The sequence below is a fragment of the Hemibagrus wyckioides genome, linkage group LG04 (genome assembly GCF_019097595.1).
Source record: "Hemibagrus wyckioides isolate EC202008001 linkage group LG04, SWU_Hwy_1.0, whole genome shotgun sequence".
NCBI classification, from domain to species: Eukaryota; Metazoa; Chordata; class Actinopteri; order Siluriformes; family Bagridae; genus Hemibagrus; species Hemibagrus wyckioides.
The window spans coordinates 6,826,728-6,841,449 of record NC_080713.1 but is presented as its reverse complement, the minus strand read 5'-3'; the positions used below and the strand labels follow the sequence as shown (position 1 = coordinate 6,841,449).

At 38.0% G+C, this 14,722-nt stretch overlaps 1 protein-coding gene across 1 annotated transcript; it reads left to right on the top strand.

The window, feature by feature from the left end:
* The first annotated feature begins 4,585 nt into the window (after nt 1-4,585).
* Nucleotides 4,586-10,559, top strand: LOC131352404 (beta-1,4-galactosyltransferase galt-1-like). Its single transcript, XM_058388506.1, has 2 exons — nt 4,586-4,885; nt 7,319-10,559. Exons 1-2 carry the CDS (start codon nt 4,857-4,859, stop codon nt 8,679-8,681), a joined length of 1,392 nt encoding a protein of 463 aa, XP_058244489.1. The 5' UTR covers nt 4,586-4,856; the 3' UTR covers nt 8,682-10,559.
* The last annotated feature ends 4,163 nt before the right edge of the window (nt 10,560-14,722 follow it).

The window sequence follows — 14,722 nt, the reverse complement described above, 5'->3', positions numbered from 1 at the left end:
TTTTGCTGTAGCCATAACTACCATGGTGAAGTTAGTTTGATTTTCGGACATTAGACAGACTTTCGGAAGCGGTATTTTAGGGACCGTTGACAAATTTCTGTACGAATGAAATGTGGTATTGTTACTTACCTGGCTACATGCCCCAGTTATTCTAATTTCTTCTTAAATAAACACATGGCATGCATCACTGCATACAGCTTTTGTTATTTAGTATTAATTATGTATCATGTGAAGTAATTGGTAATTATTATTATTTTTTAATTTAAAAAATCACTATTCCTTCAATACCTTCTAGGTCATGTGACCCTGTGACCCCAGACTAGTACAAAAATAATCTAATTGGACATCCCTACAAGGTACACCTCTTTGTATCCCAAGAAATGTCTTTGTTGAATTTTATTTAAATATATTTATTTAATAGCTTCTAGGTCATGTGACCCTGTGACCCCAAAATAGTACTAAAATAATCTACTTAGTCATCCCTAAAAGGTACACCCCTTGTTATCACTGATTTTTATTTAAATTAAAACAAACAAAAAAGCACTATATATATATACACTACTCACAAAAAGTTAAGGATATTTGGCTTTCGGTTCAATTAGAATTGGTATTTAAACAGTCCTCTTCATCATGCTGTTCACATTTTGACATCATGAGACCAAGACCACACCTAACAACAGTAGGCTTCAAACAGATGTTCTCAGAGGGAAGTGGCCACTGAGCTTAGAGTGTCACAGAGTGTCATCAGCAGGTTGCGACAGAGAGACTGGAAGAGTCACAGAACGGCATAGAAGTGGATGTCCTTTGGCCACATCCCACGTTGATGACTGCTTCATTGTGAACAGTGCCCTGCGGAACCGGATGATGAATGCCACTCAACTCCAGGCACATTTAAGGGAGGTGAGAGGCACCCAAGTGTCACGTCAGACTATTCAAAACCGTTTACATCAGCGTGGTCTGCGTGCTAGACAACCTGCAAAGGTACTTGACCACACCACCAGGCACAGGTGTTCGGCCAGGGAGCATTTATGCTGGACGAGGGACCAGTGGGCCTCAGTGCTGTTCTCTGATGAAAGTCAATTCATGTTGAGCAGAAATGATGGCCGCTAACGATGTTGGAGACATCAAAGAGAGCACTATGTATCAGCCACTGTTGTGGTGGTGTTACAGTCTGGGCAGGTGTGTCCACTCAATACAGAACTGCCCTACATCTTGTGAATGGTACAGTGACAAGCCAATACTACCTGAGTAACATCATTAATCCAGTCATTGTGCCTCTGCATGAACAACACAGGCCTAATTTCATTTTCATGGACGACAATGCTCCAGCTCATCGAGGTCGCATCATTAGGAAACGGCTGCTGGAGGCTGAGGTACCTCAAATGGAGTGGCCTGCACTTTCTCCAGACCTGAATCCCATAGAAAACCTATGGGATCAGCCGAGTCGCCATGTAGAGGCTCGTAACCCTGCACCCCAGAACCTCAATGACCTGAGGGCCACCCTTCAAGAAGAGTGGAATGCCATGCCTCAGCAGACAATAAGTCGACTCATGAACAGCATGAGACGTCGTTGTCAAGCTGTAATTGATGGTCAAGGGCACATGACAAATTATTGAGACATTGACATTTTTTGTTGTGGTATACCCACCACTGTTGTTGGCTTTTCAATAAATTGTTTGAGATGAGGAAATCACCATTGCATGCTTCTACTTAAATGCCCTACTTTCATGATATAATATCACTGTGTATGTGAACTTTTTACATTTTCCACAAATTTCACCAAAAGCCAAATATCCTTAACTTTTTGTGAGTAGTGTATTTTGGGATAACAAGTGGTGTACCTTGTAGGGATGACGAAGTAGATTATTTTGGTACTCGGTTTGAGTCACAGGGTCACATGACCTAGAAGCTATTGAAGAAATAGTGTTTTTTTTTTTTAAATAAAAATAAAAATAAAAGGAGACATTTTTTCAGATACAAAGAGGTGTACCCTTTGGAGGTGTCCAAGTAGATTATTTTGGTACTAGTTTGGGGTCACAGGGTCACATGACCTAGAAGGTATTGAAGGAATAGTGATTTTTTTTAATTTAAAAAATATAAATAATTACCAATTACTTCACATGATACATAATTAATACTAAAAAAACATAAGCTGTATGCAATGATTCAGGACATATGTTTATTTAAGAAGAAATTAGAATAACTGGGGCATGTAGTCAGGTAAGTAACAATACCACATTTCATTCGTACAGAAATTTGTTGATGGTCCCTAAAATACCGCTTCCGAAAGTCTGTCTAATGTCCGAATATCAAACTAACTTCACCGCGGTTCATTAACTACTTGTTCTAAGCCCCTCTGATAGACTATTTGGTTGTCTAGCTTCTGTTTGATACCTGAGTTTTTCTGTCATACTTAGCCTAGTTCCAGTTGTATATGTACACTGATCAGGCATAACATTATGACCATTATGACAAACTGCGATGCACTGTGTATTCTGACACCTTTCTATCAGAACCAACATTAACTTCTTCAGCAATTTGAACAACAGTAGCTCGTCTGTTCGGATTGGATCACACGGGCCAGCCATCACTCCCCACATGCATCATTCAATTCAATTTAATTCAATTCAATTTATTTTGTATAGCGCCTTTTACAATGAACATTGTCTCAAAGCAGCTTTACAAAAGAAACAGAGAAAGGGGAGGAGAAAAAATTTAAATAAAAACAAAAAAGTCACTAAATAACTAGAAATAAGAATAAATTATTAAATTTAATTATTAAACTATTTTATCCTTATTTTATCCCTAATGAACAAGCCTGTGGCGATGGTGGCAAGGAAAAACTCCCTGGGATGGTATGAGGAAGAAACCTTGAGAGGAACCAGGATCAGAAGGGAACCCATCCTCATTTGGGTGACACTAAACAGTAAATAACATAACTGTAGCTGAGTAATGTCCTTTCTACAACAGCAATCAATGGCCCATGAGGAACTATTAGGTCAGTGTAGTTTCTAAGGTCATTATAGACACTAATTCTTTGCTGTCACAAGCTGACAGATGTAATGGCAGATCTGTGACGGTGTGAAAGTCCCCAAGTGGCTCTGTCCATGGCTGTCTCCTGGGCCACACAGATCCATCCACAGCATCAGTGGGCACCACGAAGTGACGAGACTCTGACCAGGGGTAGGGCAGTGGTCACAATGGAAACTGGCAAACACTGGGAGCTCAGGAGAGGGGTGTGTAGCTCGACAGAGAAAGACAGAGAGAGAAAGAGAAAGATATTAAGTATGATTCTGATCGTGTGATGTTTAAGACAATGTAGATTATGTTTAATGTGCAGGTAGGGACTCCAGCAAGACTAGCTATGACAGCATAACTAAAAGGGAGAGCCAGAAGGTGACAGACATGAAGGCTTCCCAGGACATAAAGCGTCCAACCAATTCACAGTCAGCAAACCTGAGCGACTTGCGAGGGTGGTAAGATGACAGCATCCAACACATCCCAGTACACCAAACACTCTATGCCCATGAACCTTCCAGATCTGCTCCTTTACCTAAGAAAACTATATATTAAAAGCTTGACTAAACAAATGTGTCTTCAGCCTAGACTTAAACATTGAGACTGTGTCTGAATCCCGAACACTAATTGGAAGGCTGTTCCATAACTTTGGGGCTTTGAAAGAAAAAGCGGCTCATAAAAGACTAAAAGATCGCTCAAGTACTGCAGCGTGAGACCATGTAGTGCTTTATAGGTTGGTAAAAGGATTTTATAATCAATGTGAAATAATGACACTTGGTCAACCATGACCCTGTTGCTGGTTCACCACTGGTACTTTCTTGGACCACTTATGATAGATACTAAACACTGCTGCACTGTTTTGTTTGCTTTACCACATTGCCAACATGAATTGTTAATACCAGGACATGAAATAGACCTAACTAGGATTTTTACTTATTGGTTTATAGAGTATGTCTAATATTTGAAAGCACTTTTTTGTTACACATTTCTAGGTGGTATAAGTATTCACCCCTGGGCTGTAGCACCTTTGGCTGCAATTACAGCTGCAAGGCTTATGGGATATGTTTTGCAATACAGGATCTTGACATTTTTGTCATTCCTTTTTACAAAATAGTCCAAGCTTTTCCAGATTGGATGTCAAGCTGAGTGAGGTCTAGTTTTAATAGGACCATTCTACTACTTTCAAGTTTGTGGTTTTGAACCCTTTGGAAGTACATGGTGATGGAAACAAATAGGAGCTAGGAGGAGAATTTTCTGTAGATTTTAATGTATTTTGCATTGCGAGAACTGCATTCCCTCTCATTATTTTTCGCTGTTTCGATAATATTCTATTAAAACTTCTTAGTTCGCATTTATTATTTGCCCTATAATCGACAGAGCTGGCACAGCGCTTACATTTATAGCAATTACCAATTAAAACAGCCACCAAGCTCGTTGAAATGAGTGTCTTTTAATATACTACATGACAATATTCTCTTCCTCAATTCACTGCTATTTTTGGTGCTTCGCAATAACGTGATTACGCCTTTCTATCATTTACCCTTCCCAGAACAGGATACCAGTGGAGATTATGGTTTGGTCACATTGAAACATTTGGTGCCCTTCTAAAAGCATCCAAAAGCAAAAGGTGTCTGCTTAGAGGTTCTGTCAGAAAGGTTCATAATTACCGCATTTGTGTTTAAGGTAGTATTGAACTTCTTTTCAGAGTTTGAGAGGGCATCTGCATTTATTATTATTTATTATTAAGACCGAACCAAAGTCTGACGATTCAACGAATCTAACGCGCTTACACACACACACACACACACACACACACACACACGAAACAACAAAAGAAGATGAGTACATACACTGCTGATCTTCGCAGGTAAAGTATTTTAATGTTCCTCCATTTTCAAAAGTTTCCATATCCAGTAAAATATTTTTACAACATGAGTTATTGTATATGAGCTACTACTTCGTCATACTTTCGTTTTCGATGTAGGCTTCGCATAACGGTTTTGAGCTAGACGTTCTACATGACTTGAATGTTTTTGCTCTCTTTTCCTGGAATAACTACACCCCTTGCGCAAAAAACAAGGCGAAAAGAACATCACTTTCCTTATTATTTCAGCTAATGATATTATTATATTAGGAAAACAGGCGGACCAAATGATCCGCTGTGGCGACCCTGAACAGGGAGCAGCCGAAAGAAGAAGAAAAATAACATATAATTATATCACGACGGTGGAGGTAAACCACAGAGTGTCCATATATGTCAAATAGGCCATAATAATACATTAAAGTGATTTTAAATACGCGTCCTTCCAGTGGTTCTTGCGGATACATTGAACACTTCTGCGCATGCACCAGAGGGGAGTCCTGCACGTTGTTTGTTAGTGCGTAATTTCTCACATTCAGGTTTGTTCACCTTTTTTTGTGTTAGGAAATTAGTCACACACAACATTAACTACTTGTTTTAAACGCCTCTCTTGTCACACACAACATTAACTACTTGTTTTAAACGCCTCTCTTGTCACACACAACATTAACTACTTGTTTTAAACGCCTCTCTTGTCACACACAACATTAACTACTTGTTTTAAACGCCCTTTTTAGTTTCACTGTAAGAGCACAGTACACTTTTCACTGTACTTAAAGACAATTCCATCTGCCAACAGCCCTGTTACAGGACAGTCTCAAATATCACAATTATTTTAACTCCAACAAATCTGCTCAACTGTGGTCCTATATTCTCTGTTCTGTTGATGGCAGCACCAGTAAAGAGAATAGCAAGAAAAGTGACCGTCCATAACACGTGGAATGATTATGCTGGGAAAATGGCCAGTGAATTTAAGCATAATGTTCTCATGTTTTGAATTGTTAACACCAGGAACTGAAATAGACCTAATTAGGATACTTACTTATTGGTTTATGGAGTATGTCTAATATTTGATAGCACTTTTTTTGTTACACGTTTCTAGGTGGCATAAATATTCACCCCATGGTCTGTAGCACCTTTGGTTGCAATGACAGCAGCAAGTCTTATGGGATATGTTTCTGTGAGCTTTGCATTACAGGATTCTGTCATTCGTCTTTACAAAAAGCTTTGTCAGACTGGATGGAAAGTCAGTTCTCAAGCTCTAGTTTTAATATGACCATGCTACTACTTTCAGGTTTATGGTTTTGAACCAGTGTAGCTTTGGCAGTATGCTAAAGGCTGGTATGCTGTTGGATGGTGGGCCCCCACCACAGTCTCAAGTCTCTTGCAGACTGGAACAGGTTTTTACTTTGGACAGCAATGTATTTGGCTCTATCCATCTTAGCTGTTTCAAGTCCATTTCAGTTACAGGTAAAATTAAAACCTAATAAAAATATGTTAAAGGAGAGAGAATATGCAAAGCTACTAAAACCCTAAAGTACATGGTGATGGAAACAAATAGGAGCTGGGAAGGGAATGTCTTGCGTTGCGAGTTGCTTGCATTTTTTTCCTGCTGTTTCAATAACATTCTGCAATTAAATGTTCTTTTCTGAGTTAGTGCCTGCAGAACAAATCTACAGAGCTAATAGATAGATACTTTATTCATCCCAAATGGAAATTCACAGCTGACACAGCGCACTTAGATGTGCACACACACACGCACATAATATTTTACAACTTGAATTATTTTAAATAAATTACTTTCGCGTCATACTTTTTCAAATTCTACATTACTAAATCCGACTAATGTTTTTATCTTTTCATGAAATAACTGTGTGCAAGACTGACAAAAAAAAAGAGACAAAAACAGAGACAAGGGAAAATAAAACAAAAATAAATTATGCATATACTGTATTCATTTTTTTTATACTTCAATTGTAGTGCATTGTGGTATGCTAAAGGCCAAGGTACACCATTTTTTTTCTCATATGCTATATTATTATGATCTGTGCCACAGAACCCAAATGATTGATCGACCCTGAATCATGACATTACATTAAACATTAACAATTAAACAAATAATTACACATACTATATCTTCTATTAGTAGAATAAATGAGATCCTAGTCTACTTTTAGAACTTGACAATGACAACAGTGGCACAGAAGTTTCCCTATTGTCAGGGGATGAATTGTGATGAAGTCACAACCATCCATGGCCTGGTAATAAGGGAACAAATTTGGCCTCTTCTGGCTCTCTTAATGGAAGCAAGGTTTCATTTCTGTCACCTGTCACCTGACCTGATCATTGGGTAGCCTACAAAATGGCGCAATGTGTTGTATAAGAAATAAAATTTTTACTGTCTAACTGTAATATATTTTTTTCTTTTCTCTTTTACAGGACAGCTCAAGACTCACAGCACTATTCTACTTTAAGGACCCTCTTTATCACAATTATCATTTTTGTACTCATGTTTGTACTTTATTTCCTTACTCAAGAAAAACAAATTAATAATGTCAAGCCTGCCTATTTTTACCCTCACTGGAAAAAGAAGCAGCCACCCTTGATGGCATGCGGTGTGCCAGTAGAAAATGACCCAATCGTTAAAGTCACCAATCTTAAAGCATATATGGTCGGCTCGTACGTTGAGCACCGCCAGAAGGTGAAACAGATACGGACAATTGCTATAGTGCTTCGCAGTGAAAACACAGGGTATCAGTGCATACTGTGCTGCAATGGAAGAACTGTGTCAGTATCTGCTACCCACAGCATTCACTCTGACCACTTTGGCTTTGAATACGGCACTGCTGATATTTTTTGCAAAGTACCAGAAAAGTGTCCAACACCAACACATGTGGCTATCACCTCCCGATCAGTTAAAGAGAATAAAACCTTGCAGGACATTCACGCCTTCCAACCTATTAGGAATCAGAAGAAACTGGAAGTCTTTCCCTATGAATTCACAGTTTGCATTTCTGCCATGTATGATTATGTGGATGTTTTAATGCTTGTGCAGGCCATGGAGATGTTCAAGATACTTGGCGTCCAAAGGGTAGCTATTTACAAAACCAGCTGCCATCCTGTTACGCAGAAGGTCCTGGATTATTACGTCAGTCAGAACTTTGTGGAGATCATCCCCTGGCGTATATCGTCCTACATTAATGTGTCCAGAGGTTGGAAGAAGTCAGTCTCACCTGGGGAGTTACACTACTTCGGACAAATTGCGGCACTTAATGACTGTGTGTATCGTTACATGTACCAGAGTCACTATGTAGCTCTTCAAGATTTGGATGAATTCATTCTGCCTATTAACCTCAAAAACTGGACAGAACTCCTGCCTGAATTGGAGAGGAAATACAATCACAATGTGGGCTTTGAGTTTGAAAATAATTTTTTTCCTGTTTACATGAAAGATCCAAAACCAGGAAAAAACACATATTCACCAGACTCCTGGAAGAAGGTTAATGGTTTAAACATTTTAGAATATGTTTATAGGATAAGCAATGATCCTACAATGTTCAATAATTTCAAAGTCATTGTAAATCCTCGTCTAGTGTTTGAGGCTACAGTCCATGGATTGTTGCAATCATTGAAGGGGACTGTAAGAGTGGACCATGAAATTGCTCGCATGTATCACATAAAGAACTTCCAGAAAAAAGTTGTGGGAGAACGTTCCTACATATTGGACACGCATCTCAGGGACTATGCAGACAGACTGATACCTGCTGTTTCTAACGTGCTTCAGAAAGTGCTGGGCATTTAGTAAAGTATAAAACACATTTGTGATGAGCCAAAGAACTATATGTGAAAAGTATGGTAATGATATGGTATGTGTAATTGGGAAATTTTATATAAACATGCCAGGACATTATCTAAAAATACCAAATGCACTCTACAAGATTTAGCTGTAAAACATTTTAGCTGAATTGTGCAAGACAGGAAGCAGTGTGCTTCCAGTAACAATTATTTCACTGTCATTTCCCCTTTCCATTTTTGCACAGGAAACCTTCCACCAGGAGAACCTAAAATTTAAACTTTTCTCTAAGCATTTGATTCAGGAAGGTGAAAATGTTCAGCATGTTGTCACACCCCACAAAGGTGCACTGGCACAAAAAAACAAAGCCTACAAAAATTGCTATTTGCTTAGTCAAATTTCAACTTTTTTTTATCCTAATTATTATTTTAATAAATTTATTTTCAGCTGTTGATTGCTGTCAGTTTTAATTACTACAGATTCCATGTGAATAGTACTTATGTTGGCAGTTGACAGCATCACATAAGTAGGCAGCACCAATGGAAGGAGATAATCACAATCTTCAGCAATCGTCCCAGACATCTGTGCTGAGAAAAGCAGGCCTCTGGTTAGCATACCTGTAAGCTGCAATAGTAGGGTATAATTTAAGGACAGACAGGCTAATATTACTCCAGTAGTGGTAATCAAGCAACTTGCCATATTGCTATTTTAACAAATGGTATGTAATTGTAAGCCAAATCTGAACATATTTTTATAATGGCTTTTTATGACAATTAGAGTCAATTGTAATTACAGAGATTACAATTAAGGTTTTAAAGGCTTTTGTACACAAATTGCAAACAAATTTTTGGACAGGAATCAGTTTGACAGGAATAAATAGCCATATCCATAAATAGATGTCCAATATACATCCCTGTAATGCATTTAAATCCTCACTTGTACAACAGCAAAAGCAGTGAAAAGCATCCTACACAGGGTAATAGGGAACAGGGAGTGTATCCCAGGGGACACAGGGACAAAGCAGGGGACACAATACATGGGGTACACACACACACACACACACACAGACACTATAGACAATTTAGAGATGCCAGGGAAGAGATCAGCAGAGGCTTCATATTGGATGAATCATATACGGGTTTCAATGATAATTTCTGATACATGTTCGAAACAAAGTCTGCTATTTAATAATGTATTTCTGTGTGGATAATCCCAGTTCCACCCAGATCTCAGACATACCTGTATCCAGGATTAACAGACTTCCTTTGAGCTTTAGCAGCATTGCTGTAAATAGAGCATTGGATTTTTTTGACCTGACCTACTGCTGTCTGTACTATAAAATTGCCCATAAGCATTCCTACTACTGGTTGCCATAGTAATAATGTTTATCAGGGGATGGTGCAACTAACATTCCAAATCAGTTTTCTTGCTGATAAAATAAATTATTCTAGGGGGAGTGTGTCTGTATGCAAAATTCACCAGTGTTTAAATGCCTCATATCATACTATATAAAGAAGACCCGTTGCTGGAAATGTCCACATGCAGTCAGCAGCAGTCTGCCAAAAACATTTTTTCAACACATTTGTATCATGCATCTGAATTTAGTATGCACTGTTGTTGAAGTGCTGGAGAAGAATCTTAAAAATAGTAGCCTTTTATGCATAAAGTTCACTCACAGGCCTCATTAATATGCTATTAATGTGCTTATCCCGGGACTTATTGACGATTTGCTTGTACCGAACATCCTTTCAACATATTTTTCAATGTTTGCCTTTACCCTGGTTCCGTTCTTTTCTTTAGTTCAAGTCAGAAGATTTGTCTTTGCTACTGTCATCTGAAGGTTTTCTCAATAGGGATCCAGAAATAAAACTGATTTAAACAAATTCATGCACTAGCTTGGGTGTCTTATAAGCAACATATTTCAAAATAAAAAAACAGTTTAACAGCTAATTGAGAGAAGTAAAATTTTAGGGTTTTAATGTATGCATAAAATAAATCTCATTAGCTTCTGATGTAAAATAAATGATGTTTTATTACTTTTACTTTTCTTTGTTCTTGACCAGTGAGCTAAGCTGTTTTGAAAGTTTCCATTAGTGTTCCCTTGGAGTAAGCCAAGAACAGTGTGTGAAAACAAGTGGGTAAAAGAGTGTGATCCTACAGACTGATTTATTACATTGGCAACTACATGTTTCAAGTCTCCCTGATGATTTTTTTTTTTTCAAATAGACCAAATTTATATAAATCAATTAGTAATCAGTTTCATGGTTTGGTAGATAAGCTATGTGTCTGAAACATTTGGGCCAATTTCCATATAATTTTTTAATTCCATATAATTTTTAATGGTTAGTGGCAGCAAGTATCAGGCTTATAAAGCATGTTCATATTGCTATCACCAAATCTTTTACTATGTGATCTGTTTTTTTTTAAGCCTGTTGTACTGTTAAACATGTAGTCAACGTTTGCTCAATAAGGTAATCCATATGGATTATGAAAACATCTGGACTTGATTTAGTTAGCCTGGGACTAACAATATTCGAAGCAACTCTGGCATTTTAAAAATAAAGCTATGTTTATTTTTTTATTTGTGCAAAGCAAAGGAATACATGTCTAACAATGTACTAAAAACTAGTATACTCTGGTCAGATGAAACAAAGACAGAACCCTTTGGCAATATTTGTGCTATATGTATGTTTGGTGAAGGAACGGTTGTCTGCATTATACCAAGAAAATCATATCCATTGCAAAGTACAAGGGATGCTTCTCTAGTAATGGGTTTGGGTTATTATATGTCATTGAATGATATATTAATGAAGTGATGTACAGTTAATATAACTCAGGAATGCTTTGCATGGCCTAGCCTATGTCCTTACTTGACTTCCATTGAAAATGTAGGAATTAATTTTAATAGAATTCAATTCAGCACATTGACTAGGCCATTATGTGGTAAATATGTGTTGAAACACCAGATGTATGTAAGTGTAAAGTGAAAAAATTTACTGACAGTGCAAAGTCAATAAACACAGGCAATAGAAAGTATAATATAGTAAACTATACAAGGCAATACTGTACACACTTTAATCTTCTCAGCAAACTCTGACACAACATCCAACTAAAGATAAAATATTTTACTAACATATCCAACACTTTTGTCCTTGTAAAAGAATGTGCAAATGTGTGTGTGCATGTTGTCCTTCAATGGATTGACATCTTGTCTGTGTTTAGTTTTCCCAGGACTCCAGTTTATGGAAGGGCATCATGTATTTTCACACATTCCTCAAGACCTAGGTTCAATTCAGTCCAGGGTGTATTTTTCTGCCTCTGGATCCACAACAACCTTGAACACTACATTCTCCCCTGTTAGGCAACAGGGTTTTTGGAATTATTCCAAAGTGTTTTACAAACTAAACAATAATAGAAATATTTTCTCTGACTTGCCCTAAAAAGATGCATAAACGTGCATTCTCTTTCTCTCTCTCTTTCTCAGTCCTGAGAGTCAAAACTGAAGGTGTCACATATTATAACGGATTTGGTCTTATAAGAAAAGGCAACAAAGATCATGCTTGCTGCTGTATAACATTAACACACACACACACAATTTTATATACACGGTCATGTGAAAAAATTAGGACACCCCAAGAAAGCCTGTGTTTATTTAACAAAGTTAAACATATGGGCATTTGATCTTCATCTTATCAATATTGAAAGATTCAAGTAATATATCTAAACAAATCAAACTAAAACATTTATTTATACTTAATATAGACAAAATTACATACAGGTGTATCACATCAGATGCAAATTATTAGAACATTGTTACAGAGCATTTTGAAGGAGGCTTGCCTTATTTAAATCTCAGACATTTAGCTTGGTTTGTTAATTGTTAAAGTGAGAGATATCAAAGAGCTTCCAAAGAGTAAGGCCTCCAAAGAGCTCTCTGAGGCCTAGGTAAGGGATATAAAAAGATCTCAAAAGAATTTGTAATCAGCCATTCCACTGTCCAGAAAATTATTTCCAAGTGTAGAACATTTAAAAGAACTGCAAACATGGCCAGGTCAGGCCGACCAAGCAAATTCACCCCAAGAGCAGACCACAAGATGCCAAAAACCCTAATATATCTAGACTAAAGTTTCAAAGGCCATGACTTCTGGAATAATGTGCTTCAGACAGATGGGTCTAAAATTGAATTATCAAAATAGTGCATGTTTGGCATAAACAAAGCATTTCAGCAAGTGAATGTCATACCAACTGTGAAACATGGAGGTGGAAGTGTTATGGTTTAGGGCTGCACTGCTGCAGCAGGATCTGGCCAGCTCACCATCATGGAATGGATTATGGATTCTACATTGTATCAGAAGGTGCTGGAGGTAAGACCATCTGTCAAAAAATTGAAGCTAAAGCGGAACTGAACCTTGGAACAGGACAGTCACCCAAAACATACCAGTAAATCCACCAAGGACTGGCTGAAAAGTAAAAAATGGAGAATTCTGGAATGGCCAAGTCAAAGCCCAGATCTAAATCCTACTGAGATCCTTGTGGGGTGATTTGAAACGGACTGTGCATAAACCGGCTCTGTGGCGCAATGGCTCGTGTGTTGGACTTCTAGGCTCGTTGGTGTGGCCATTCAAAGGTTGTGGGTTTGAGTCCCATCAGAGTTGCTTGATTTGACGGTTAGCTGTGCCTGCAAGCCAATCTGTTTACTGGGTGGTGGTGGCTCAAGTGGTTAAGGCTCTGGGTCATTGACTGGAAGATTGGGGGTTCAAGCCCCAGCACCACCAAGTTGCCACTGTTGGGCCCTTGAGCAAGGCCCTTAACCCTCTCTGCTCCAGGGGTGCTGTATCATAGCTGACCCTGTGCTCTGACCCCAACCTCCAAGGATGGGATATGCAAAGAAAAGAATTTCACTGTGCTGTAACGTATATGAGGCTAATTATTATTATTAACCCCCCAACATCACACAGCTGAAAGAATTCTGCATTGAGGAGTGGGGGAATCTTTCTTCCAGTCAATGTCAGAAACTGGTAGATGGCTACAAGAAACGTGTCAGTGAGGTTATTTCAGCTAATGGGGAAACACTAGATATTAGGGCATAGGGTGTCCTAACTTTTTCCTCAGGTGAAATACTCATTTTTGTTGTTCTTTTGTTTAACAAGTGAAAACAAAGTGATATTTTGTTGTTTACATGCAATTACATCACTTTCATCTACAGGTACAAATTAAAACAAGATCAGAAATTGACATGTTGACATTTCTTAATAAAGAACTGAATATTCAATGGGGTGTCCTATTTTTTTCACCTGACTATATATATATATATATATATGTATAGTCAGGTGAAAAAAATAGGACACCTTCACTGGTGTCCTTCCTAAATTAATCCACCTTTATAGCATCATTATGATGTCACAGCAATAGACACTAATCAACTGTTAAATAGCAAAGTAAAAAAGAAATTAGGCTACAGTATTTCACACCTCACAAGGAATAGTCAATTTTATTACAGTTACTTTTCTCAAAAAAGACATTCTTGATGAAGTATGCAGCAAACTGCAATCTCCGGAGGACGCAGCATCCGAAAAGAGACACAGCAAATATAGAAACAATGTATAACAGTTAGTTGTGTAGGCTCCTGTAGCGAACATGAATAAAATTACATTACATATAGCAAAAAAACAAATTAACACAATTCAGTCTCATTTCAGTTTCCTATCACTGCAGCCAAAAAAACAAAACAAAAAAAACACGGTCCACCCCGGGGATCTGGAATGAAGGCAAACTGAAATCCCAGAAAAAAAAGAAAACCCAAAAGCATAAATGGTTCTTGAAAATGCATTTGTAAAGATGTCCGCGACCAGATCGATTTCTTCTCCTCTGTCAGCCATTGTGCGGTTCGCTGCCTCTGACTACTCCAATAATCCAATCAAAAGACGTGCAATTGCCGACGTAATCGTATTCCTGCAAAATGGCCCCAGTGACGCCAACTCTGATTGGTTAATGGAACAGTTTCATTTCCACTTATTTTAAGCTACGGGTGCCTGCACTATTGATTCTGA

What these genes read in the sequence shown, in the direction of transcription:
- LOC131352404 (XM_058388506.1), top strand. Translation starts at nt 4,857, where the DNA reads ATGAGTACATACACTGCTGATCTTCGCAG. An exon ending in TACACTGCTGATCTTCGCAG is followed by an intron (nt 4,886 to 7,318) that starts GTAAAGTATTTT and finishes TCTCTTTTACAG; the next exon opens with GACAGCTCAAGACTCACAGC.